The sequence below is a fragment of the Hippopotamus amphibius genome, chromosome 2 (genome assembly GCF_030028045.1).
Source record: "Hippopotamus amphibius kiboko isolate mHipAmp2 chromosome 2, mHipAmp2.hap2, whole genome shotgun sequence".
NCBI classification, from domain to species: Eukaryota; Metazoa; Chordata; class Mammalia; order Artiodactyla; family Hippopotamidae; genus Hippopotamus; species Hippopotamus amphibius.
Genome location: NC_080187.1, coordinates 97293365 through 97320870, shown reverse-complemented (window position 1 = coordinate 97320870; position 27506 = coordinate 97293365). Strand labels below are relative to the sequence as shown.

Genomic DNA, 27506 nt, shown 5'->3' with positions numbered 1-27506 from the left:
GCAATTACCATGATTTGTTGTTAACATAGGTAAGTTTTGTCACAAGCTATGAATGTCCAAAATATTTTATTTTGCTCAAATGCCATTGTAAGTAGCTGGAGGGGAAGCAGCTATGGGGTAGGATTTAGAAATCTGGACTATTTCAAATGGAATTAAGAAATAAATTTCTGGATGGTACTAACTAACTGCCAATTTGCATTTCCCACAGCACACCCTGCTTATGAAAGGTGTACCGAAATAATAGGTACTCCAGAAAATAGGGTAACGGGTTGAAGTATTATTAGCTTTTATTTATTAGTATTATAAGGCATAGTAGCTTCTGGCCATGGCATTCAGCTTCAGATATATTCTGTGGCACATAAATCATAATGATAGTTATTATATCAGAATACAAGTTCTTTTTTGTAATAGTGCAGGCAGTTCCCAAAGTAATGGATGTATGTGCAAAACTTTCGGTTGTTTTGGGAGTGGGGAGGGAATGATCACAGGAAGGTCTTAATTTTATCCCTCTTTTTGATTCCCAAATCTGAAGATGTCAAGAAGGCCAGTATGGCTACAATACTATAGCAGGAGATAAAGTGTAAAATGAAACTAGCCTATGTACATAAAACAGTACTGTTTTAAGACAATTATTATTTGGAAAGTGGACGCTAATTCAGACGCCGATGAGACAGCACAGCAGCAGAAGGGGAGGTTAGATAGAGTGGGCCCTGTGAATTACCGAAGACAAAGTAATATCCACAGTTTTCAATTTTCATTTAATTCTAATTCATTGACATTAATGTACACTTGATAATTCATAAGTAGAGCAGTTCCCAACATTTTTAGAATGCACATAACAACATTCAAATAAGGCATTAAAGGACGTTTTGTGAAGAATGAAATGTTTACCATAATCCTTTTTAAAAACTTGGTATATTTTTGAAAGATCAATATTAAATTTTTAATAATCAAAGAAAAGTAAGGTCTTTTCCCCCACAAGATACATAAGAATTACTTGCTGGCATTTGTATTTTCAGTGCCTAGAATAAAATGGGCCAAATTTTCAAAGGCAGTTAATAATAGCTTATTACAATGACTTGTTTCATTTAATCTAGCACCAAGTAAGAGAACTGAAGATATTGTCGGATTTCTCCTTCACCTCTCATTGCCCTGCTCTTCCTACCAGGCCACCATACATAAGCATGCATCCTATTGCCCCACTAAGGAATCCAATCATTTTCATTTTAAAATGACTGCTCAGATTACACTGACCAGCAGAATTCTTCTCCATTAAGGTAGGACAGCAGTGAATACTAGCAGGTGTCAATTTCTTTGATTAGGAATAAAGAACTCTTCCAAGCAAAATCAGTCAGTTTCCTGGTTTAACAGGTCATGTAAATCTTTTTAATTGCTACACCTGTTTACTAATTACGATTGTTATTTATGTCAAGGGAATTTCCCCCAGGCAAACCTGACCTATTTCCCAATGGCAAAGTGCGGTGGGTTTCCTTCCTTCCTTCCTCCCTTGCTTCCCCACCTCCCTCCCTGGCTTCCTCCCCACCTCCCTCCCTCCCTCTCTCTCCCTTTCTTCCTGTCTCTCTGTTTCTCTTTGTCTCTTTGTTTTCTCTTTAATTTGTTATTCATCAAGGCAGATCATACATTTGGATCAAAAAAAGAGAAACTGGCAAATAGATCCTAAAGCACATATTTCTTAACCTGAGTAACACCTGAAACTGCAGATTCTATTAAAAATTCAACTTTGGTGCTTTTGCAACAAGAATTTATGACGTCAATTTATAACAAATCATATCCCTTAGTACACAAGTATTTTCAAAGAAAATAAGTTGTTAAGAAAATATATTTCCTTATATGCTAATTGATACATTTTTATAGCAAACTGAAAATGTGGAGTAAACAAATGTTTAACAACAAAATATAGCATATATGGCTATTGTAAGTTTGCTACTGTAAAGTGTAAAAAAATAAACAGAAACCTCAATTAAATAGAGTCAGGAGACCACAAGAGGGAGCTCTTATGCCTTGTGAAGACAGCATAGCCCAAAAGGAAGAAAACTGGCAAGGATTCAGCCAATGAAAAGCCATGGACTCTTTGTTTACTACAGCACTCCCAACTTCCTTTCCCCTTTATAAAAGCATTCTTCTTGCCTTGCTGTGGGGAGGACTTGCACATGGCTCACCATGGTTGCAAGCCCCAAATTATCTGCTGATCTCGAATAAACCCATTTTGCTGGAGAAATATCTGGCAGTCTATTTGTTTCAGGTCAATAAAAAGCAGCAGTGAATTTGCATCCTGCAATGAATCTGTATATCCAGTAGCTTTTTTCCTGGAATTCTGTAGACATAGTGTCCCACAAAACCAGTACCACAGTGCTAGAGATCTCTTTTGGCATCAGTCTACACAAAAGCCTCTGATAAGACACTTTCCACAACTGACATGGAATTTTTTTCTTTTTTTACTTTTCCAGAAAAATAAGGAAACTTTATCAACCTCTTCTCTTCTGAACAAAACTTAGATTATTACCAATTGCTCTTTTAATTATGCTCAACAATTTTCAAAAGTTTAGACATCTCTGATGTTTTTAATTGTACATCCATAGAAGATAACTGGATAAAACACAACAAACACTTCAAAAGATCAATCTTCATATCTGACTCATTTGGCACATCTTTAATTTCCAGAATAAAATCAGCAGAAGTAAAACAACAATTTTCAAAGAATTTATACATGACAGAGTCTTAGGATAAGGAACCACTAAATGCACAGACAAAGAGCTTCTGCTCATCTTACTAGTTATATGCACTTTTCCTCATGGAGTAACTGACGTTTTCTGGTTTACCTGTGGAACTTTTGTTTGTAGGAAAGCATATACATGTGGCCAGATCTTATTGGTTTCTGTTCCAGAGAATGTTTCCAACACCCCTTTTTTCCTAAGGATGAAAAACAAACAAAAAAGACAGGTCTGACAGCATAAAAAAAGAAAATCATGGGCCAATATCACTGATGACATAGATGCAAAAATCCTCAACAAAATATTAACAAACCAAATTCAACAGCAAGGATCATACACCATGATGAAGTGGGATTTATCCCAGCAAGGATGGTTCAATACCTACAAATCAATATGATACACCACATTAACAAAATGAAGAATAAAAATCGTATGATCATCTCGATAGATACAGAATAGCTTTTGACAAAATTAAAATCCATTTATGATAAAAACTCTCAACAAAGTGGGTATAAAGGGAATATACCTCAATGTAATTAACACCATATATGACAAACCTACAGCCAATATACTCAATGGTGAAAAGCTGAAAGTATTTCCTCTAAGATCAGAAACAAGACAAGGATGCCCACTCTCATCACTTTTATTTAACATAGTATTAGTAGTCCTAGCCTCAGCAATCAAACAAGGGGGAAAAAAAGAATCCAAATTGGAACGGAAGAACTAAAACTGTCACGTTTACAGATGACATGATACTGTACATAGAAAATCTTAAAGATGCCACCAAAAAACTATTAGAACTAATAGAAGAAGTAAAGTTTCAGGATACAAAATTAATATATAGAAATTTGTTGTATTTTTATACACTAATAACAAACTACTAGAGAAGTTAAGAAAATTCCACTTACAACTGCATCAAAAACAAAAATGAAAACAAACAAAAAAACCCTAGGAATAAATCTAACCAAGAAGGTAAAAGACCTATACTTGGAAAACTGTAAGGCACTGATGAAAGAAACTGAAGAAGACACACACAAAAAAATGGAAAGATTTACCACGTTCATGGATTGGAACAATTAATATTGTTAAAATGACCATATCATGCAAGACAATCTACAGATTCAATACAATCCCTATCAAAATATCGATGGCATTCTTCAAAGCACCAGAACAAATAATTCTAAAATTTGTATGGATACACAAAAGACCCTGAATAGCCAAAACAATCTTGAGGAAGAACAGAGCTGGAGGCATCATGCTCCCTGGCTTCAGATTATACTACAAAGCTAGAGTAATCAAAACAGTATGATACTAGCACAAAACCAGGTACATAGATCAATGGAAGTGAATAAGCAGCCCAGAAATGAACCTGTACTTATATGGTCAATTAATCTATGACAAAGGAGGCAAGAATATACAGGGGGAAAAGACACCCTTTTCAATAAATGGTGCTGGAAAAAGTGGACAGCTACATGCGAAAGAATCAAACTGGATTACTTTTTCACACCATATACACAAAATCAAGAAGGCTTAAAGACTTAGGGACTGCCCTGGTGGTCCAGTGGGTAAGGCTCCATGTTCCCAATGCAGCAGGCCTGGATTCAACCCCTGGTCGGGGAACTAGATCCCACATGCATGCTGCAACAAAGAGTCTGCATGCTGCAACTAAGAAGCCCTCATGCCACAACTAAGAAGCCCATATGCTGCAACGAAGATCCCATGTGCCGCAACTAAGACTCAGTACAGCCAAGACAAATAAAAAAATATTAAAAAAAAAAGGATTAAGGATTAAAGACTTAAACGTAAGACCTGAAGCCATAAAACTCCTAGAAGAAAACATAGGCAGTATGCTCTTTGAAATCAGTTTTGGCAATATTTTTTTGGATCTGTCTCCTCAGGCAAGGGAAACAAAAGCAAAAATAAACACATGGGACTATATCAAACTAAATAGACTCTGCACAGCCCAGGAAACTATCAACAAAACAAAAAGACAGCCTACAGAATGGGAGAAGATATTTGGAAATGATATATCCGATAAGGGGTTAATATCCAAAATACACAAAGAACTCATACAACTCAACATCAAAAAAAAAAAAAAAACCTGCCTTAAAAATGGGCAGAGGACCTGAACTGACATCTTTCCAAAGAAGACAAACAGATGGCCAACAGACACACAAAAAGATGTTCACCATCACTAATCATCAGGGAGATGCATATTAAAACCAAAACCAGGTATCACCTCACACCTGTCAAATGGCTTTTATTAAAAAAAAAAAAAAAACCCCAACAAATAACAAGTGTTGGCAAAGATGTGGATAAAAGGGAACCACCATGCACTGTTGGTGGAAATGTAAACTGGTGCAGCCACTATGGAAAACAGTATGGAGGTTCCTCAAAAAAATTAAAAATAGAACTATAATATGACCCAGCAATTCTACTTCTAGGTATTTATCCAAAGAAAACAAAAATGCTAACTTGAAAAGCTATATGCACTTCCATGGGACTTCCCTGGTAGCACAGAGGTTAAGAATCCTCTTGCCAATGCAGGGGACATGGGTTCAATCCCTGGGCCGGGAAGATCCCACATGCCACGGAGCAACTAAGCCCGTATGCCACAACTACTGACCCTGTGTGCTGCAACTACTGAAGCCCACATGCCTAGAGACTGTGCTCCACAACAAAAGAAGTCACCACAATGAGAAGCCCGTGCACCACAACAAAGAGTAGCCCCTGCTTGCCGCAACTAAAGAAAACCCATGTGCACCAACAAAGACCCAACACAACCCCCCAAAAAATAAATAAATTAAAAAAAAAAAAGAAAAGCTAAAGGCACCTCCATATTCACTAAAGCATTATTTACAATACCCAAGATATGGAAACAACCTGTGTCCATCAATGATGAATGCATAAAGAAGACATAGTGTGTGTGTGTATATACATTTTATATATAAAATGGAATATTATTATAAATATTTGAATATTATTAGCATGTATATATAATGGAGTATGATAAATAATAATAATTTTATATTATATTATAATATCATTTTATTGTATTAATGTTATAATAAAATGGAATATTATTCAGCCATAAAAAGAATGAAATCTTGCCATTTGCAAAAAATAGATGCACCTACAGCATATTATGCTAAGTGAAGTCAGACAGAGAAATGTGAATATTGTATGGTTTCACTTTTATGTGGAATCTAAAAAACAAATGAACAAACAAAACAAAGAACAGACTCAGATACAGAGAACAAATTGGTGGTTGCCAGAGAGGAGGGATAGAGGAGAATAAGAAAAATAGGTGAGGGATATTAAGATGTAGAAACTTCTGGTTATAAAATAAATGTCATGGGGCTATAATGTACATCACAGGGAATACAGGCAGTGATATTGTAATAACTTTGGTGACAGTAACTAGACTTACTGTAATCATTTTATAATATAAAAATATTGAATCACTATGTTGTACACCTGAAACCTATATAATATTGTAAGTCAATTATACTTCAATTTTTAAAAAATGAAAGAAAAAACACCCACAGGACTGAGTTTTCCTAATGAGCTTTTCAAAATGATTCTTAAAAGATGATAGTGTGGATTTAAGGGTCTCAGTAAGTATAGGTCTGTGTGATCAAGAGAGGCACTTGTCTGGGTGTTGGAAAACCTAGATTTTGGTTTCAGTTGTGCCCTCTGGCTAACAGAAATGGTCACTTTTAAGATGAACCTATCATTTTTTGAGCATGTGCTAAGTGCTTTACATATAACAATTCATTTAATCCTCTTTAAAGCTCAAGTTTCCTTATTTTACTGATAAAACTATGTGTTAGGGAGGATGTAAAGTAGTAACTCAAATCACCAAAATGGTAGTAGGTTTCCAAACACAGGTCCTCCCAAACACCAGAACACCCTTGGCTTTCTCTGTCTACTTACCCCTTTGCAAGACAGCTTTCTAATACTTGATTAACCTTCCTTCTTTCACCTAGGTTTATTTTTTCTCTATGCTCTCCTTCTGCATTTTAGGGGAAAGGGGAATTTTAAAATGATTTCATTGTGTTCCCTTTTGGGTTTCTTCATTTCTCCCCAGGCAGATTTGTCTGGCTTGTTACCAGGCCAGCAGTCAGTCTATTCACTCCAGTTTCCTGGGGGTTCGATAGTGAGAAGGATCAGAACCCAGGGAGGGGTTGCTTTTCAAAACAGACAGATTCCTGCCAGAGATTCTGGCATTCCTCTTGTTCACCCTCTTCCAACTACTCATATACACACTGGCTTAAAGGCTGCACAAGAGCAAATGAAGAACTCTGGTTTATTACTTTCTAAAATCAGGATCAGTCATATCTTTGCAACCTTTTCACTAGATTTTAAGATGCTTCACTGGGAACAAAAGCATTCCTTTCTGTATGCTTCATAAGATTTGCCACAGTTAAGACTAACTTAAATAATTCCCACTGTTTTCTTGGTAAGAAACGTCTGCTAAAGCCCTCTTGCTTCTAAATTCGCAGGCATCTTGTAAAACTTTCAAGAGAACAAGCTTCTTAGCTGTTGTAAGCCTCTCGAAGAGCCACCTTAAAATCAAACCAAAGTCACAGTGGGTTAATTACTTAGGGAACAACTACAGGCACCTATTCAATCCTAAAGCTGTACTTTGGATGAACATTTGTCACCTTAATTTCTATGTAGTGAAATGGAACCAGCTTCACCTATTGGTCCTCTAAAAAGTAAAAGCATCATGTTGCTAGTAAACACAGACCTAATTACACTATCAAATGTCCCACAGCTGAGAAGAGTTTTAAAAGCAACAATACAACTGTCAGTATTTGAAAATAACAATGACGACTCTCACTAAGGCTGCTGCAAATACCAGTTTAAATTGTTGTTTAAGTCCAGTCCTAGTTCTATGTGCAGGAGCTTAGATGGAAATGCTTCAATGAATGGCAAGAGGTAGCAAAAGCCAGAAGCTGAGAAAGACTAGGGTATCTCCTAAGATAGGGACCTGGGCCATACACTTTACATCTCTACAGCCTTCCCCAAATTCCCTTCTCACATTTTACAGAACTAATCCCTATAGCCACTGTACTTCCACTGCATTCGGTTATTACCTCTCTTAATAGCCTGGCAGTGTTATCAGCTCAGCAACAATATGTTCTCCATTCTTCTGATTACTTTTGAATGAATAACAAACCCCTTTTAGGAAACAACCTTTTCACCAAACTCAGTCCGTGAGATGCAGATGGGACTGTCTCCACTTCCTAGCTTCAAGGATGGATATGATCAGAGCTAGTCAGTGCCAACTCCAGGACTTTTGCAGGCAAAGAGGCTCTCTTTTCTGCTGCGGTAGATAAACTGGTAGGAGGTGAGCAGGAATGCTGAGGGGCTCACACAGGGAAAGCTCACCTGAGATTGAAGCCAACACAGGAAAATGGAGCTGAGAGTGACCGAAGGCTGACAACACTGTTTGAACACCTGGAGCCAAACCACCTACCTTTGGACCCTTTAGTTACATGACCAATAAATTTCCCTTTTGCTTAAGCTAGGGTGAATTAGGTCCCTGATTCATATAAGCACATATCATACTGTATGATAAATACTGTCTACCCAGCACTCTGCCTCATAAAGAACGTGAGTTTCTTTGGGGCTGGCAGGGACTGGGTCTAATTATCTGTGTGGACCAAGGGCTAGCACAGTGTCAACAGAGTAAACAATAATCCTTACCACTGAGTGATTTAACAGTGCCAGGACTGTTGTAAGTTTTTACATGGATTCTCTCCCTTAATTCCCTTAACAACCCTATAAACTTTGTAACAACCCTTAACACCGCTCTGATTTTACAAATGAAGAATTCCTGGCACAGAAGTTGAAACACCTTACCCAGGGCCACATAGCTGGTAATCTGCAGAGCCAGGCCCATTATATAATCACAAATTTATAGTAACAGCTCCTGTAGAAAGTGAATCGCCAGCCCCCTTGTAATTTCACCCTCCAGAAATAACTATTAAAATATTTTGGAGACTACTGCTTCAGAATTCACTGCATAGTTACCCCATTACAACAACGATAATAATAGCTAACAATCATATAGTGCTTAATGTGTGTGAGATACAGTTCTAAGAGTTACATATATAACTCCATCTTTCAACCCTCTAGTCTCACCCCCCTTTTATAGTGGAAAATACAAGAGGTTAAACAAGAGGTTAAGGCCAAGTTAATAAACAGTGAGCTGGGATTTGAACTTGGGCACTGTGGCTCCAGAGTCTGTGCTCTAACCACAGCACTGTCCTGTCTTAATGCTGAGTCATTATTCAGTAAGTGAATGAATGAAAGAAAAGCTAATGTAATCAATCCTCTGTTAGTCACAGAAAGATCTTTTTTGACCCACCTCCTAGAGTAATGGAAATAAAAACAAAAATAAATAAGTGGGACCTAATGAAACCTCAAAGCTTTTGCACAGCAAAGGAAACTATAAACAAGACACAGACAGCACTCAGAATGGGAGAAAATATTTGCAAACAAATCAACAGACAAAGGATTACTCTCCAAAATATATAAACAGTTCATTCAGCTCAATGTCAAAAAAACAAACAATCCAATCAAAAAATGGGCAGAAAACCTAAAAAGGCATTTCTCCAAAGAAGACACACAAATGGCCAAGAGGCACATGAAAAGCTGCTCAACATCACTAATTATTAGAGAAATGCTAATCAAAACTACAATGAGATATCACCTCACACCTGTCAAAACAGGCATCATCAGAAAATTTACAAACAATAAATGCTGAGAAAAGGGAACGCTCTTGCACTGTTGGTGGGAATGTAAATTGATACAGCCACTATGGAGAGCTGTATGGAGGTTCCTTGAAAAACTAAAAATAGAATTACCATATGACCCAACAATCCCACTACTGAGCATATACCCAGAGAACACCATAATTCGAAAAGACATATGCACCCCAATGTTCATGGCAGCACTATTCACAATAGCCAGGTCATGAAAGCAACCTAAATGTCCATCAACAGATGAATGGATAAAGAAGATGTGGTACATATATACGATGGAATATTACTCAGCCATAAAAAGGAACAAAATTGGGACATTTGCAGAAACATGGATGAACCTAGAGACTGTCATACAGAGTGAAGTGAGTCAGAAAGAGAAAAACAAATATTGTGTATTAACGCATATATGCAGAATCTAGAAAAATGGTACAGATCAACCAGTTTGCAAGGCAGAAATAGAGACACAGATGTAGAGAACAAACATATGGACACCAAGTGGGGAAAGCGGAGGGGGGAGTTGGGGGTGGATGAATTGGGAGATTGAGATTGCCATATATACATTACTATTAAGAACAAAATATCAAACTGTACACTTTAAATATATGCAGTTTATTGTATGCCAATTATATCTCAATAAAAGTTCTAAAAAAGAAAAAAAAATCCTCTGTTAGGAAAGGGGAACGCTGCGTAAAGAAACGGAATTGTTTCCTAGCCTGAGTCAAATATTAATTCAGTAGAGTTCCCATATTTGTGGTGGGATATGAATTCCCTTAAGAATTAACACAACTATGTTAGAATATAAACTTTTAAAGATTGTCTGCCAAATAAATGACCTGAGGATTAGCTGCCCTTTGAGAGTCTTCTGTGCTATAGTGTGCTCTATTGTCACAGGGAGTGGGCACCACTAGGTATGCCTCTCTGGCATTCATTTCAGCCCTCCTTACACTAGACAGCAGAGTTTGGGTAAGACTGACCCACTCCCTGCTCTGGGTGTGGACCAATCAGTGTAATCTCTGCCATCCCAGTGACTGGTTCGGGAATGGGCAGTAACCTAGGCCTCAAATGGAAGGCATTCCCTGACCACAGTGGCTGTTCAAGTTGGTTCAATCTATGGCTTCTGTTCACTGGGGGAAAGGTGACCCCTCAGTCTTTCATAAAGAGGATGCTGTGGCTGTTCCTAGCAACCATCTATAACTATGCAGTAAGACTAAGGACAGAGCCAATACAAAGCTGAGAGCACAGCAAAATTTTGATCAAACCTAGGGGCAACTGAAGCCCAAACTACCTTCTGGGCTTCTCTGTTACACATGCTAATAAATTTCCTTTACTATTTAAACCAATTTGAGTTGGATCTTCTGGTACTTTGGCATTTTGGCTATAAAGCATGGATAATCAGAAAATGATTTAGTGATTCATCATACAAGAGAAGTTCTGAAAAGCGACCAACTCACCGGTAGTATTCCAGGACGGGCTCTGTCTGGGCTTCGTAAGCCTTCAGTCTCTTGACAACCGTCTCTGGTCTATCATCCTCACGCTGAATGAGAGGCTCCCCAGTCAGATCATCAATGCCCTAAATGGGAATTAGAAGATGCTGGCATCAAATACCATAGTTTTGAAGGATATTTTTATAGGTAGTTAACTGATTTTTAAAGAGACATCTATGCAAGCACCAAACACAAAAATGTGCTTTTACATAAATGGAATCAAATCCAAACCCAGGTCATTACAACACAGAGCCAAGAGACCCCAGGATCATTTCCACATTGTCAATCACCTTCTCTTTAGAGCAAAAGGTTTTCTAAGTAGCCTTTAGATAATTTTATATATTATGTTTATATTATACAGTAATATATATATTATATTATACACATGTATATGTAAAAAGATTCAGCTACAGGCTGAGAATCTCAACTGCAAGCCCTAAATAACCCAAGGTGTCATTAATCCCTACTGTCCCAATTTCTAACACACACCCTGGCACAGAGCAGGAAATCAATACATGCTTTTGAAGGAATAACAAACCCCTGTTGCTCCTGGGGACGCCTCTACTACCACGCTGACTGGACTAGACCCGTAGACTACTACACCAAGTAACCTGAGAACATGCCCTCAGGAGTTCTGATCACCCAGGGTATCCAACATCATCTGTGAGGGCAAGAGGACTGGAGACAGTTGGCTACTCAGAAGGCCAAGTCAGCTCCCCTCTAACGACTCACCATGGTTTTGGGAGGGTTGAATTCGATGTTGTAGACGCGGCCGCTGCCTGGATGAATCCAGCGAGCAGTGAGGCGTTGTTTGATGACCTCAAAGGGCACATTCAGATTAATCACTGTGTCTATCTGATAGGATCTATCCAGGGCTTCTGCCTGTGGAAGTGTCCTTGGAAAACCTTTACAAAGTAAATTTTTTAATTGAACAAAGGAAGGAAGTTAGTTAATGATGAGCAATCTGAACAAAAGCAATAACACCAGAAAGGCTGATGACAGTTGCAGAGCAACCGTGATCGTTAATTTTATGTGTCAACTTTTCCAGACCACCGGTTGCTTGGCTTTTTGGTCAAACAATATTCTGGGTGTATCTGTGAGGGTGTCTTCTGGGTTGAGATTAACACTTAAATCAGTTGACTGAGTAAAGCAGATTGTTACCCCTAATGTGGGTGGGCCTGGATAGAACAAAGGGCTGGCTCTCCCCAGAAGGTAAGGGAGAATTCCTCCTGCCTGACTGCCTTGGAGTTAGGACATTGCTTTTTCCTGTCTTTGGACTCCAACTCAAACATCAGCTCTTCCTGGGTCTCACCTGCCTTCAAATGGGAACTACACCATCATACCACCAGCTCTCTTGGGTCTCCAGCTTCCTGACTTGCTTTGAAAATCTTGAGATTTGTCTGCCTCCATAATTGCGTGAGCGAATGCCTTATAATAAACACCTCTCTCTAGAAACTAAAAATCAACCTATCCTCAAGGATCCTGCCACACCTCTGGCTGGGGACTGTTTACAGGTGATTGTAAGTTACTCTCCAGCCTTCCTTCTTCCTTTTGTGATCTTCCCTCTTCTTAAATATTCTCAAAAAAAAAGGGAAGGAACAAAAGTCATATCTGTAGGAGCTTAGAAATCAAGCAGTTCACTTCCCTCTTTGCATTTGGAAAAAGAAGCAGGCCAGAGAAGATTACTGGCCCTCAAGGCCCCAAGGTGGGCAGCACTCAGGCTCCCTGCCCACCATCACTGTCTGTAGCACATGAAATGCTCACTCTCCTGTCTGCATGCATCTTTTGGGGCAGCTGAAATATTCTCAATACTCCACTTACCATCCAGTAGCCAGCTATATTGGGTGAGATTTTTCAGCTCATGAAGAACCAACCGAGTCATGACATCATCTGGGATGAGCTTCCCTTGATCAATGAAAGTCTTGGCTAACACACCAATTTCTATAGCAGAGGAGGGAAAAAAAAGGCAAGTCAGCAAGTGGATTTACTCTACCCCATTTAGGAAACTGGTTGCCTAAAGAAGCCCCCCAGATAACACACTCATTTGAAAATGTGCACCATCAACTTTTGTGATAAAAACATAGATTACAAAATAATCTATGCCTATTTCAAAATCTCCATTATATAAAAATACATAAACATAAAAATAATGGAAAGCTAGAGACCAATATGTTAGCAGTAGTCATCTCTGTGATAGAATTATATGATTTCTTTAAACATATTTGCATTTTTCTGTATTTCTCTATATTTCATATCAGAAAAATATATACATAGTAACTGAAATTATTAAAAAAAAAAATTGAAATAGTCATTATTTTTCAGAGGCTCAGTTTAAGTGCCTGAGATCATGTTCCTGTAGAGATTTTTCTAATCCTCTAAAATAGATGCTGCTGTCACAATTCAGTTTTTGACCAGATCAGAACTGTGATCATGTTACATTTTTATTAATAAAATACCCTGATAAAAAGTGATAAACAACTTTAAAATACTCCCTACAATTACATGTCATTATTATGCAACAGTATTTTAATTTCCTCATAATGTCTTACCAAACTATATTTACACACATTTAAAATTTTTAATGCCATTGTAATAATCTGTGTACTTACAGTTTTGTGTTCTTTTTTCACTTAGCATCATTTTGTAAACACTTCTCAGTGATTTTATATAGTTATTTAGTCATTTTTGATAACTAATACTCCATCTATATCTAGGTTTGATAAAATTATACTGTATCATGGCAGTATATACTGTTGGACATTTAAATTTTTAAATTAGCCTTGATTTTTCCCTACCACTTCTGCTTTTAAAAATCTTAACACTCTTTTTCTTGGGGGGTGGGAGTGGTTCCTGAATTATTTCTGATGGATAAATTCTCAGGAGTCAGTGACTAAAGAGTCAAAGTTTATGACTGTTTTCATAATTCTTGATTTGAATTCACATGCTGACTTCAGAACAGATCCTAAACTGTCAAATTCATGAAACTTTAGATTTCTAACTAAGCACATTAACTACGTGGAAACTGACTACCATTTGACAGCTGTACTGCGTGCATTTATAAAAAGCATCTCGAAGAGGCCCTGGGTTTTGAGAGCACCCAGGACCCACTAAAATACCCTCTTGGAAAGGTCCAAATACTTAATATGCGTATGTGTATGTGCACCTCTCTGTTGTCAGGCTTTTGACCACTGCTTTGGGGGACACAGAGCTCAAACTCACCAACAGTACTGAGGAAAATCTCAAGTCTCCAAGACTGAGTCCCTAAAACTGGTATTGGTCCCTCCCTTCCCCTCTCACTCTTCAGGCCAAGCCCTCAACAATGGCAACAAATGGATTGAGATGATGGGATTAACTAATAAAGTACTTAATTTCATATTAAGTATATGAATAGCCTTAAGAAAATACGATCTGTCCTTGCCACTTCAACACTGTACCAGAGACTGTGGCCAGGGCAATTAGTCCAGAAAAAGAAATAAAAAGCATTCAGAAAGGAAGAAGTAAAACTATCTCTATTTGCAGATGACATGATCTTGTATATATAAAATCCTAAGGAATCTACTAAAAAACTATTAGAACTAATAAATGAGTTCAGCAACGTTGCAAGGTACAAGATCAGCAGTACACAAAAATGAACAATATGAAAATGAAATTAAGAAAATTCCAGGGCTTCCTAGGTGGTGCAGTGGTTGAGAATCCACCTGCCAAGGCAGGGGACACGGGTTCAATCCCTGCTCCAGGAAGATCCCACATGCCGGAGAGCAACTAAGCCCGTGCACCACAACTATTGAGCCTGCGCTTTGGAGCCCGTGAGCCACAACTATTGAGCCCATGTGCTGCAACAACTGAAGCCCACGCACCTAGAGCCTGTGCTCTGCAACAAGAGAAGCCACGGCAATGAGGAGCCCGCGCACCACAACGATGAGTAGCCCCCACTCACCGCAACTAAAAAAAAAGAAAGCCCGCGCACAGCAAAAAAGACCCAACACAGCCAATAAAATAAATAAATATATTAATTAATTAATTAATTTATAAAAAAAAGAGTAAGTTTAAGAAAATTCCATTTACAACTGTGTCAAAAAGAATAAAAAACTTAGCAGTACACTTTTTTAAAAAAGCATAAAACTGGAAATCTGAAAACTACAACATTGTTGAAAAAGATTAAAGACCTAACTAAATGGAAAGACAGCTTATATTCATGTATTAGAAAAGTTAATATTAAGATGGCAATACTCCCTGAATGATCTACAGATTCAATGCAATCCTATCAGATCCTAGCTGGTGTCTTTATAGAAACTGACCAAACGATTGTAAAATTCATATGGAAATGCCAGGTACCCAAAATAGCTGAAAACAATTTTGAAAAAGAAGAACCAAGTTGGAGGACACACACTTCAGATTTCAAAGGACCGTTGGTACTGGCATATGGATAGATATAATGTTGCTATGAATATTCACATATAAGTTTTTGTATGAACACATGGGACAGAAATGAGAGCCCAGAAATAACCCCTCACATTTACGGTCAGTTGATTTCCAACAAGGATACCAAGACAATTCCATGGGGGAAGGAACAGTCTTCTCAACACGGGGTGCTAGGGCAACCGAATATCCATATGCAAGAGCACAGGTCAGGTTAGGTGGGCCTCCACCTACCACCATGTTAAACCTCAATGTAAGAGCTAAAACCACAACACTCTTAATTAGACTGCATTAAAATTGAAAACTTTTATGCTTCAAAGAGTAGCATGACCAAAGTGAAAAGCCAATCCACAGAATGGGAGAACATCTCTGTAAATCATATATCTAATAAGGAACTTGTATCTAGACTATCTAAAGAACTCTTACAACTCAGCATTAGAAAAGACAACCTGTTTTTTTTTAATGGGCAAAGGATCTGAGTACAAAAAACCAGACATAGAGATAGGATCAAGACGGTGGAGCAGGAGGATGTGCGCCCACTCCCTCTTGCAGGAGCACCAGAGTTACAACTGACTGCTGAACAATCATCGACAGAGGGACGCTGGAACTCACCAAAAAAGACACTCCACATCCAGAGACAAAGGAGAAGCCGCAATGAGATGGTAGGAGGGGTGCAATCACGTTAAAATCAAATCCCATAAATGCTGGGTGGGTGACTCACAAACTGGAGAACAGTTATACTGCAGAAGTCCACCCACTAAAGTGAGGGTTCTGAGCCCCACGTCAGGCTTCCTAACCTGGGAGTCCAGCAACGGGAGGAGGAATCCCCAGAGAATCAGACTTTGAAAGCCAGCAGGATTTGATTGCAGGACCTCCAGAGGACTGGGGGAAACAGAGACTCCACTCTTGGAGGGCACACAAAAAAGTGTGCTCACCAGGACCCAGGGGGATGGAGCAGTGACCCCACAGGAGACTGAACCAGACCTACCTGCTGGTGTTGGAGGGTTGCCTGCAGAGGTGGGGGGCAGCTGTGGCTCACCGAGGAGAAAGGGGCACTGGCAGCAGGGCTTCTGGGAAGTGCTCATTGGTGTGAGCCCTCCCAGAGTCTGCCATTAGCCCCACCAAAGAGCCTGTAAGCTCCAGTGCTGGATAGCCTCAGGCCAAACATCAAACAAGGTGGGAACACGCCCCACCCATTGGCAGACAAGCAGATTAAAGTGTCACTGAGCTCCATCCACCAAATCGGATTAAAGTTTTACTGAGCTCCACCCACCCAGCCCTACCCACCATCAGTCCCTCCCATCAGGAAGCACGCTCGAGCCTCCTAGATAGCTTTCTCCACAAGAGGGCAGACAGCTGTATCAAGCGGTATTACCAGTATTTCGTCTTGTGGAACTGAAAACCACAGCCACAGAAAGACACAGAAAATGAAAAAGAAGAGGACTTTGTACCAGATGAAGGGACAAGATAAAACCCCAGAAAAACAATTAAATGAAGAGGAGACAGGCACTCTTATAGAAAAAGAATTCAGAATAATGATGGTGAAGATGATCCAGGACTTGGAAAAAAGACTAGATGCAAAGATTGAAAAGTTTACCAAAGACCTAGAAGAAGTAAAGAGCAAACAAACAGAGATATGCAACAAAATAACTGAAATGAACACTACACTAGAAGGAACCAACAGCAGATTAACTGAGGCAGAAGGGCGAATAAGTGACCTGGAAGACAGAATGGTGATAATCACTGACATGGAAAAGAATAAAGAAAAAAGAATGAAAAGAACTGAAGACAGCCTAAAAGACCTCTGGGACAATGTTAAATGCACCAACATGCGCATTACAGGGGTCCCAGAAGGAGAAAAGAGAGAGAAAGGACTCAAGAAAATACTGGAAGAGATTATAGTTGAAAACTTCCCTAACATGGGAAAGGAAATCACTACCCAAGTGCAGGAAGCACAGAGTCCCAGGCAGGATAAACCCAAGCAGAAACATGCCAAGACATGTAGTAGTCAAATTGACAGAAATTAAAGACAGAGAAATGTTATTAAAAGCAACAAGGGAAAAACGACAAATAACATACAAGGGAACTCCCATAAGGGTAACAGCTGATTTCTTAGCAGAAACTCTGCAAGCCAGAAGGGAGTGGCATGGTATATTTCAAGTGATGAAAGGGAAGAACCTACAACAAGAATACTCTACCCAGCAAGGATCTCATTCAGATTCGACAGAGAAATCAAAAGCTTTACAGACAAGCAACAGGTAAGAGAATTCAGCACCACCAAACCAGCCCTACAACAAATGCTAAAGGAACTTCTCTAAGCAGGAAACAGAAGAGAAGGACCTACAAAAACAAAAACAAAACAATTAAGAAAATGGTAATAGGAACATACATATCAATAATTACCTTGAATGTAAATGGACTAAATGCACCAACCGAAAGACACAGACTGGCTGAATAGATACAAAAACAAGACCCATATATATGTTGTCTACAAGAGACCCACTTCAGACCTAGGGACACATACAGAGGGAAAGTGAGGGGATGGAAAAAGATATTCCATGCAAATGAAAATCAAGAGAAAGCTGGAGTAGCAACACTCATATCAGATAAAATGGACTTTAAAATAAAAAATGTCACAAGAGACCAGAAAGGACATTACATAAAAACCAAGGGATTCATCCAAGAAGAGGAGGTAACAATTATAAATATATATGCACCCAATATAGGAGCACCTCAATACATAAGGCAAATGTTAACAACTATGAAAGAGGAAATGCAAGGCAGAAATAGAGACACAGATGTAGAGAACAAACATATGGACACCAAGTGGGTAAAGTGGGGAGAGTTGGCGGGCAATGAATTGGGAGATTGGGATATCAAAGTGTACACTAAATATATGCTGTTTATTGTCTGTGAACTGTATCTCAATAAAGGTTCTTAAAAAAAATAAAAATATAAAATAGATGCGTACAAAAAAAAAGAAAGAAAAAACGGATATACAAATGGCCAATAAGCACATGGAAAGATGCTCAACATCATTAGTCACTAGGGAAATAACAAATGGAAACCACAATGAGGTATCACTCCACACTCACCAGGATGGCTATAATCAAAAAGACATAACAACGGGACTTCCTAGGTCGCGCAGTGGTTAACAATCCGCCTGGCAGGGGACAAAGGTTTGATCCCTGCTCCAGGAAGATCCCACATGCTGCGGAGCAACTAAGCCCAAGCGCCACAGCTATTGAGCCCATGTGCCACAACTCCTGAAGGCCTCGCGCCTAGAGCCTATGCTCTGCAACAAGAGAAGCCACGGTAATGAGCAGCCAGCGCACCACAACAAAGAGTAGCCCCCGCTCACCACAACTAGACAAAGCCCGTATGTAGCAACAAAGACCCAATACAGCCAATAAATAAATAAATAAAGTTATTTTAAAAAAAGACATAACAAGTGTTGGCAAGAATGTTGAGAAATTGAAACCCTCATATATCGCTGGTAGGATTAGAAAGGGTGCAGGCAATTTGGAAAACAGTTGTGGCAGTTTTTCAAAAGTATAAACAGAGTTACCATATGGCATAGCAATTTAACTCGTAAGTATATTTTTCTAAGAAAAATAAGAACATAAGTTCACACAAAAACTTATATATGAATGTTCCTAGCAACATTATTCATAATAGCCAAAAGTGGAAATAACCCAAACGTTCATCAAAGTGACAAGTGGATCAATAAAACGTGGACTATCCATACAAAATTATATTATTTAGCCGTAAAAAGAAGTGAGGTACTAAGTATATGAACTTTGAAAACACACTAAGTGGAAAAAGTCAGATACGAAAGATCACATATTACATCATTTCATTTATATGAAATGTTCAGAGTAGGCAAATCTAGAGAGACAGAAGGAAGATCAGTGGTTGTCCAGGGCTGGGAGCATTGGGAGAAAATGGAGAGTGACTACTGATGGGAATAGGCTGTCTTTTTGGGGTGATAAAATTTTTCTGAAATTCACTGTGGTGATGGTTGCACAATGTAATAAATGTAATTTAAAAAAAAACATTGATTTATACTTGAAGAGGGTTAATTTTATGGTCTGTTAATTATATCTGAATAAAGTTTTTTTTTAAGTAAAGATGAAAAATACCTGGTAAGCAAAACAAAAGAAAAAGCCACTCATAAAATCAACACTACTCAGAGAAAATTATCATCAAAACTGATAATATAAAAACCTCCAAATATTTTGCTTTGTGAGTAGTCTCGTGCATAGTCTAATTATCTTTTTCATTCTCGCTAACAACTTTCTATATCACTAAACCACTCACACTAGTTACTAAAATCTGAAGCCTGTAACGCTTCCATTTAGAAGAAAAATAAAAATGATTCAACTCTCTATGTCAAAGTCTAGGCAGTTTGTTTACTACATTTCAAGTTTTTACTCCCTCCTAAAATTATGCAAGGACTCTTGTCCAGCACATTCTTTGGACATGTAGTAAATTTTTATTCCCTTGATTGCCTACAATTTAATGTATCTAAACAGACTCATTAAAGAACTATTTCCTTTTGATTCAAAAAATTAACAAATTTGGGAGCTTCCACACCTACGAAACACAAAAAGTTAGTTTAAAAGTAAATCATTCAAAAGAAAGTAATTTTCTATAAAGTTATTCACAAATAAAAATAGAAAAGGAAGGTTAAAGGAAAATAGAAAGGGTTAAAACCAGCTTTTGATTTTAAGGATAATAATCTGAAATTCTGAAACACAGAAACATTAATCTGAGAGATGGTGTCTGTATTATACAAAAAACCATTTTTAATTCTATATCTCCTTTTAACATCTGATCATTCTTATAACACTCCTCAAACCAATCACACCCTGCATCTGAATGAACTGGAAACAACTTATTGTTTGAGCAGCTATGAAGTACAAAAGAGGGACTGACCAACCTGTAAATACAGTTCTCTTCTACATATACCAAGAGAAAGGGCTACAGAGAATTAATCTAGTTCCTGATAAAAGTGCTTTTAGCATTGTTAAATTATAATGCACCTAAAATTTTACTTTAAAAACATGTTGAAACAAAAAATAAAACTAGGAGAACAACAGGAATAAGTCAAATGATAGCTTTACACCCAATCAAGGGCTTAAAAAAACAAAACAAAACCAACTTCTCAAATAATAAAGACTCTGAATCAACATAGTAGTTACCTTTGGGGGCAGGGGCAGGAAGGAAATGTGATGGGTGGGCACATATGGGGACCCCAAAAGTCCTGGTTTTCTGTCTGATGGTGGGTATATGGGTGTTCATTTTATTCTTCTTCTAACCATCACAGAAATGATAATATTTTCATGCATGGGATATTTCACAAGAATTACACTGAAAATCAAAACATCCCTTGATATTGGTCCTCCCTCCAGCCATCACTCAATCTGACTCCTCTTCAGTGAAGCACCTAGAAAGAATTCCCATCCCAGGTCTACATTCCTCCCCTTCCCACTGTGCTTCAGGACAGAATCTCGACTCAAGAACTGTATAAAGGCCCAAGTGGGTCTGGTGTCATCTTCTCTCTCCTCCACCTACTTCCCCACCATTTCCACCCAACCCTCAAACCACGGGCCCAGCAAGGAGTTCCACATACTCTGAGTGCTTGTAGCCTTTGCACAAGCCTCCTTCTCCTGTTGCCTGATAAGCTCTTACTCATCTTTCAAGATACATCTTAAAGGATCCTTCATGATGAGGTGTCCCTCAACCTCCAAGGCAACCAAAAGTTCCTCCTCTGGACTTCCATAATGTCACAGACTTATCCCTGTTGGAGCACTTATCACACTTCTGAAACTACCTGTTTACATGTTGGTACGGACTGCATTGTGCTCCTTAAAATCCGTATGTTGAAGCCCTAACCCCCAGTGTGGCTGTATTCAGAAACGGGGCCTTTACGGAGGTAAATAAGGTTAAATAAGGTCATAAAGGGGGACTTTAATCCAATATGATTGGTGTCCTTGCAAGGGGAGGAAGAGACATCAGGAATGTACACAACAGAGGAAAGAGCACATGAGGACCCAGTAAGAAGGTGGCCATTTGCAAGCCAGGAAGAAAGGCCACACCAGAAACCAACCCTGCTGTCGCTTTGATCTTGGACTTCTGGCCTCCAGAACTATAAGAAAATAAATTTCTACTGTTTAAGCCACCCAGTCTGTGCTATTCTGTTACGGCAGCCCGAGCAGACTAATGGCCATCGGCCTGCTCATGTTCCAACTGTGAGCACCTCCAATGAAATAAATTTGTCTCTGTATCTCTGGTACCCAGGACACACTGGGTGCTTGACAAATCCATGGATGGATGAATGAATGGACAGATGGAGGGATGAACTGCCTGGATTATCCTGGATTCTAGCCATGGAATTTTAAAAAGGCCTAACTCATTTTGTTAGAGAAAAAGAAACGAAGCAAACATCGTGGAAAGCAACATTGTTAAAGGTAGAAAACTGTACATACTGTTCACTTTCATTTGTGTAAAAAAGAAAAAAGAACAGAGAAAAGAATAGGTAAACCGTGGGTTGTATGTGCATGAAATAGCTGTGAAAGAATCTTTTCTCTAAATGTCCTTTTATATTTTTTGGAATTCAAAACCATGTAAATGGTTTTGCCTATTTTCAATAGAAATCAAAATTTTTGCCATTACAAAAATAATTTGCTCTACTGTCAATATCATTCTAATTAGGCACGTCTATGCTGCCTGGGTATACATAATAGAAGTTTTGTTAGACACACAGAAACTTGGGAGCTGACAGAGACTTTGAGGATTACCTACTGAGTTCAACTTCCCCAACTTACAGATTCAAGTTCAACTTCTTCAACTTACAAATGTGAACAAATGAGATTCAAAAGAGGTAGCCATCTAGTCCAGGATTAAGTCTTTGAGAAGCACTAAGCTGTAGTGTAGTTTCTCAAACTTTGGGCAATCACATGGCAACCTTACAATTTCTGCCATAGCTGAACTATTATTTACTACATAAATTTCTTCAGTGACTCAGCCTTTTAATTTAATAAGCTATCATGTTCATGAAATTAAAGGGTTGGTATGCTAGTTATTTTCCAAATACACTTGGAAATAAAAAATTTTTCTGAGTTTTTATTTGCATTTTTTTTTAGATAAAACTTTTTTATCTACCTAAAATTATCTCATGAACCTCAATTTTGGAAATACTGCATAATGAAGAGAGTAATTTAATTGGCGTACAAGGAGACCTGGGTGTCTACTCTTATCTCCCCGTGACTGCTTTTTATTATTGAGCAAGTTCTTAAACCTCTCCTGAACTTGCTTTCCTCATCTCTAAATGAGAGGGCTGGAGTAATGACAAAGGGCAGACTCAAGTTTTCCGACTCCACGCTTCAGTGGTGTCTATAGTTACTCCAGCTTTGCTACTGTCAACAGGTTCCCACATACTTCCAGTGTCTTTATCACATCTGCCAGGATGATTTTAAACTATAGCTATAAGATACAGCCATGGGTTATACAACATAGCATCATCATGAAATGGTGGTAGGAAAGTAAATTGGCACCATCCTTCCTTAGCATGTTTGATGGTTCTGTATTTCCAGAAATTCCACACTAGGGAATTTATTTGAAGCCATTAAGCAGAGATGCTGCCAATGTTCATGTACAAGGATAGTCTTAACAGGATTAATTATAACAAAGAATGGTTACCAATGTAAGTGTATAATAATGAAACATTCAATTAATAATTGTGCAATCTTGATGAAATTAAAAGACTGCTGAGTGATGTGTGAAGGGGTGAAAAAAAAGCTATCTGACCAATCATTTAGACTGTAACAATTTTGCCATCACATACAAATGCAACAGAGAAAAAAGAGAAAGAAAAAACAGAATACAAGAAAAAGCACCAAAGAGTTAATGAGAATTGTCTCTGGGTGGTAGAATTATGGAGGACTTTAATTTTCTTTTTTTATACTCTCAAGACCTGTTTTTCTCACTTATTATAAACATACTTTTACTCTTAGAATCAAAAAACATTAAGCAGTATTTTTTAAATAAAAGGTTACACCTCTCCTTTGGTTCTGATCCTGTTGGGAAATAGCCAATCCATTCACAAATATTTTTTGAGAATATATTCTTAGTCTTGAGATACAGAACATCTGTAATAACAATCTCATGACACCTCCCTCAACCCCACATTCTGTTTTCTTTGTTAAAGAATTGCCTGTAGAGACTCAGAAAGAGCAGGCATCTGAGGCTGGCTGCACATCTTTCCCAGTGATCCTCTCCTCCCTTCCTCTAGCCTCTCTTTTCATGTTGTAGAGTCAGGAAGAGAACAATGGGTTTCCCATGGGATGTTAAGGATAAACAAAGAGGCTTGTTGCTTAATTTTTTAAAAAAGTTTACTTAATTTGCTTTAAATTTAATTTTTTAATGTTTTGTGTTTTCACAAGTTAACATATCTTTAACTCTTCACTGAAGGTGTTCTCTAACACGCAGTTATACCTCACTGCTGAGTTATTTTTCAGAGACGTGCTTAAGGATCCTTTACTCCTTCCCACTTTGGATAACCTTACCCCAAGTAGGTGCAGTACTGGGGACTGTTTATTGTTACTTTTGTCCATATGTTGCAGCATGAACACTTAGCAAGTGGGCCAAACAGTTTAACTTTACGAAGTTTAATACTTTATGATTTTTTTAAAGATCAATGTTAGAAGAGAAAAATAAAAGTAGTAATTCACCAGATTAGGTGATAAACCAAAGACCCCCAAGAAACAAACTAAAAATAGTTTTTTCATTTTAATGTCAGCATTCTGAAACAAAAAACCCCACCTAGAAATAATCTATATAACCCATCAATAGGAGATCACTTAAATAAATCATGGCAGGTCCAGCAAATAGATACCTACACAAATGTTAAATAATGAACTGGATTTCTGTGTTTTGATGTGGAAAGATATCCCAGACATAAAGTGAAAACACACTGGTGCAGAACACATATATAGTAGGAGTACACGTCGCATAAAACAAGGGATATACATATACTCTGTAAGTGTTTATACATAAATACAGATTTCTAAAAGCAAACACATGACACTGCTCCCCTCTGAAGAAGGGGACTGAGGCAGGGAATGAGAGAGGGCTTTACTTTCAATATTATGTACTTCCATCCTGTTTCCAATCCTTTTTCATCTTGTGCAAGGAATTAGTTCTAATTTTTAAAAGGAGCTTCAAAATGACTTTGTTTTGGAAAATAAAGTAAAACCCTTTTCAGAGAAAAAAAAACTCACCTTTCTGCTGACTTTTTGAAAACAGCTTTCTTAAGATATAATTTACATAAGATAAAATCCACCCACTGTAAAGTGTACAGTTTGTTGATCAGAATTCGTGCTGAGTTATAAGAATTTATCTGGCATGAGAAACAAGTCTTTCAGATAAGTACGCACAAGAATAGTTTTCGTGTCTAGAGATCTAAGCCAATTTTGTGACAGCAACGATGATAAATAATACTCGGCCTTCAGATTACGGGGTAAAGGTCAGAACCAGAAAATTCCATAGCGTTTAACAAACAAGCAAACAAACAAAAAGTAAAAGAGAAAAGAAAGCGCTAACAGTTCTCCAAGCGCAAGGGCACGCGGAGAATAAGCACACACTGCTCGACCGACCCTTCGGAGCAGCTGCGACTGGGGCTGGACATACCTCTCAAAGCCATGTGGTTTCCTTTAATCTTTGAACTTCGAACGTGTCCTAACTTTCTAGTGCCTTCCCTGAATAACCCGCCTGAAGCTGTCCACAGAGGCCAGAAGTTTCGGGGAGCAGTCGCTCAGCAGCCCGAAGTCTCCCCACTGGGCGGCATGTGGGAGACGGTGCGCCCGCACCCCTGGACCCACTTCCCGCGCGACCCGGCCCCTCCGCCCACAAATCCCCACCCGGGCGACAGCGCACGGCCGCCCCTCCCGCCCGGGCTCCCACCTGTGCCCCGAAGCATGTTGTCTCGGAGCAGGTCCCCGCTGGAGAGGTGCTTCAGCTCGAAGTGTTTGGTGATGCGCGAGGACACGGTGCCCTTGCCGGAGCCCGGCGCCCCCATGATAGCCGCGCGCAGTAGCCGCGCAGACGCCCCCATGGCCGCCGAGAGCGGACGGCTCCGCGCCGACGGTGGGGCTTCGGCCTGGCTGCGCGCTCACCCGCTCTGCGGCTCGGGGCCGGCCGGCTGGCAGCGCTGCGAGCGAGCGAGCGGCGGCCTCAGCACCCGGGCGCTCCCGGAAGTGAGGCGACGGGCTGCCGCGCCCGCCCTGGCGACCCGGGCGCTCCCCTCCCCCGCGCCTGGCCCCGCCCCGCCCCGCCCCGCCCGCCGCGCCCCCCAGGCGCTCCCGCGATGACCTTTACGAGCGCCTCGGCAGCCCAGCACGAGCTGCGGCCCTCCGCGCTTCCTCCCTGCTCGCCCGGCGGCGCCGCCCCGCACCGCCTTTGCTTTCCTCCGCCTGTGGGGGCCCTCCTCCGTGGCCCCGGAATGCCCCCCCGCTTCCCTCAGGTCCACTCCTCGCACCTGTTAGCGACCCGCCCTGTCCTGCCCAGTCTCAGCCGGAGAGACCTCGCCCAGTTCCTTGCACACTCGGCAACTCCTGCCGCGCCCCCTCCCGACCTGCGGCCGCCGCTACGCGCCCCTAGGTTACCGGATATCCCCCCTTCTCCACAACGGCCTCTTTGCGCCTTTCACCCCTCACCCTAGGTTACCGGATATCCCCCCTTCTCCACAACGGCCTCTTTGCGCCTTTCACCCCTCACCCGCGCCTGGCCCTGTCCTGCCCAGTCCCAGCGGACTTGCTGCCCCTTCGCCACCACCCGTGCCCCTCGGCTCCCCTGGGGTCCCTCCTCTCCTCCTCTCATGCCCTCAGTTTCCCTCCGCTCCCTTCCCCTCTCCTCCTCTGCTGCTGAGCGACTCTTTCTCCTCCCTCGCTTCCTCATGCCGGTCTTTCAGGCACGTTTGTCTGGATAGAATCACAGTGGGTGGCAAAGAACCAGCAGGGCCTCCCTCCTCATTTGACAGAAGAGGAATCCCGGTTGACACTGAGTGAGGCGCTCTAAGATACAGGGCTGTTGAGGGGTGTCTCTTACTTCCCAGGACCACATTTTCTGATTCAAAACTAACTGTTGTTTTTACGCACCCGAGACTGGCTCCTCCTCAGGCTCCATTGTTTGCATTGATTCCATAAATATTTATTCAGTAAAATTCCTGCTCCTTGGAGTTGAAGGTCTAGTAGCGGAGGCAGAACATAGTAAGAAACAGATAAATGAGCAAGGTAACTTGAGATAGTACTATGAACAAAATAAAATACAGTGTGCACAGGGAAGGTGTTTTAGGTCAGGTGGTCAGTAAAGCTTTGAAGAAATGGCATTTGCTCTTACTATTGAATGGAAAGGTGGCGGGAGAGGGACAGATTCAAGGGGAAAAGGCCGTAAAATGGAATGTTTGTCATGTTCCAGGAATAGAAACGCAAGACAAAAATTTCATACCTATTTTCTCTGTAAAATGGGCATGGAACGTTGGTATGGAGTTGTTAAAATAATGTGTGTAAATTACAATGCCAGCTACAGGATAAGTGTTCAATATCACGTTAAAGTTATCCACTACAGCTATCATTTCTTTGTGGAAGGTCACTATAACTAAGACAGAGAGAAGGCGCTGTGAAAATAAATGCAGTGCTCTCCTCCTCAGAAGTTGCCAAATGAGTGGCCCCAAACTGCTTTTAATTTAAAAGATAGAAATTATTTCAGAGAGAGGTGGTAAGAGAAAGCTTGCTTCCCAGTGAATCTGAGTGGGTGAATGGATGGGGGGATTAATAGGTAGACAGTGCTGTACTCAGAAAGAAATTTAGTAGCTTGTACATATTTATTACCAAGACAGAAAGAATGAAAATAAATGAATTAAACATTCAACTCATGTAGTTAGAAAAAAGACAGCAAAATAACCCATGGAAAGCAGAGGAAGTGATTAAGTAAAGAAAAAGAACATAAATGAAAGGATCAGAAAACTTACGAAACAGAACTAATAAAAGAATGAAAAAGTGTGGACAAGTACAAGTTACGAAATGCGAGAGAAC

At 39.8% G+C, this 27506-nt stretch overlaps 1 protein-coding gene across 2 annotated transcripts; it reads right to left on the bottom strand.

Moving 5' to 3' along the window:
• Positions 1-739: 739 nt before the first annotated feature.
• AK3 (adenylate kinase 3) lies at positions 740-25970 on the bottom strand. 2 transcript variants are annotated; one of them, XM_057723782.1, is made up of 5 exons: positions 25952-25970; positions 12814-12933; positions 11725-11897; positions 10960-11078; positions 740-2931 (listed from the first exon to the last, which is right to left on the bottom strand). In XM_057723782.1, exons 2-5 carry the CDS (start codon positions 12872-12874, stop codon positions 2811-2813), a joined length of 474 nt encoding a protein of 157 aa, XP_057579765.1. In that variant the 5' UTR covers positions 12875-12933; positions 25952-25970; the 3' UTR covers positions 740-2810. The 2 variants fall into 2 exon arrangements, with proteins under 2 accessions (XP_057579765.1, XP_057579764.1); XM_057723781.1 differs by lacking the exon at positions 25952-25970 and adding an exon at positions 25378-25715.
• Between the last annotated feature and the right edge of the window lie 1536 nt (positions 25971-27506).

Bases quoted from the DNA above. Each gene is read 5' to 3' on its own strand.
- AK3 (XM_057723781.1), bottom strand. From the start codon at position 25,528: ATGGGGGCGTCTGCGCGGCTACTGCGCGCGGCTATCATGGGGGCGCCG. The intron at 12,934-25,377 runs GTGGGAGCCCGG...CCTCTGCTATAG, and splicing joins CAACATGCTTCGGGGCACAG to AAATTGGTGTGTTAGCCAAG. The intron at 11,898-12,813 runs GTAAGTGGAGTA...TACTTTGTAAAG, and splicing joins ATATAGCTGGCTACTGGATG to GTTTTCCAAGGACACTTCCA.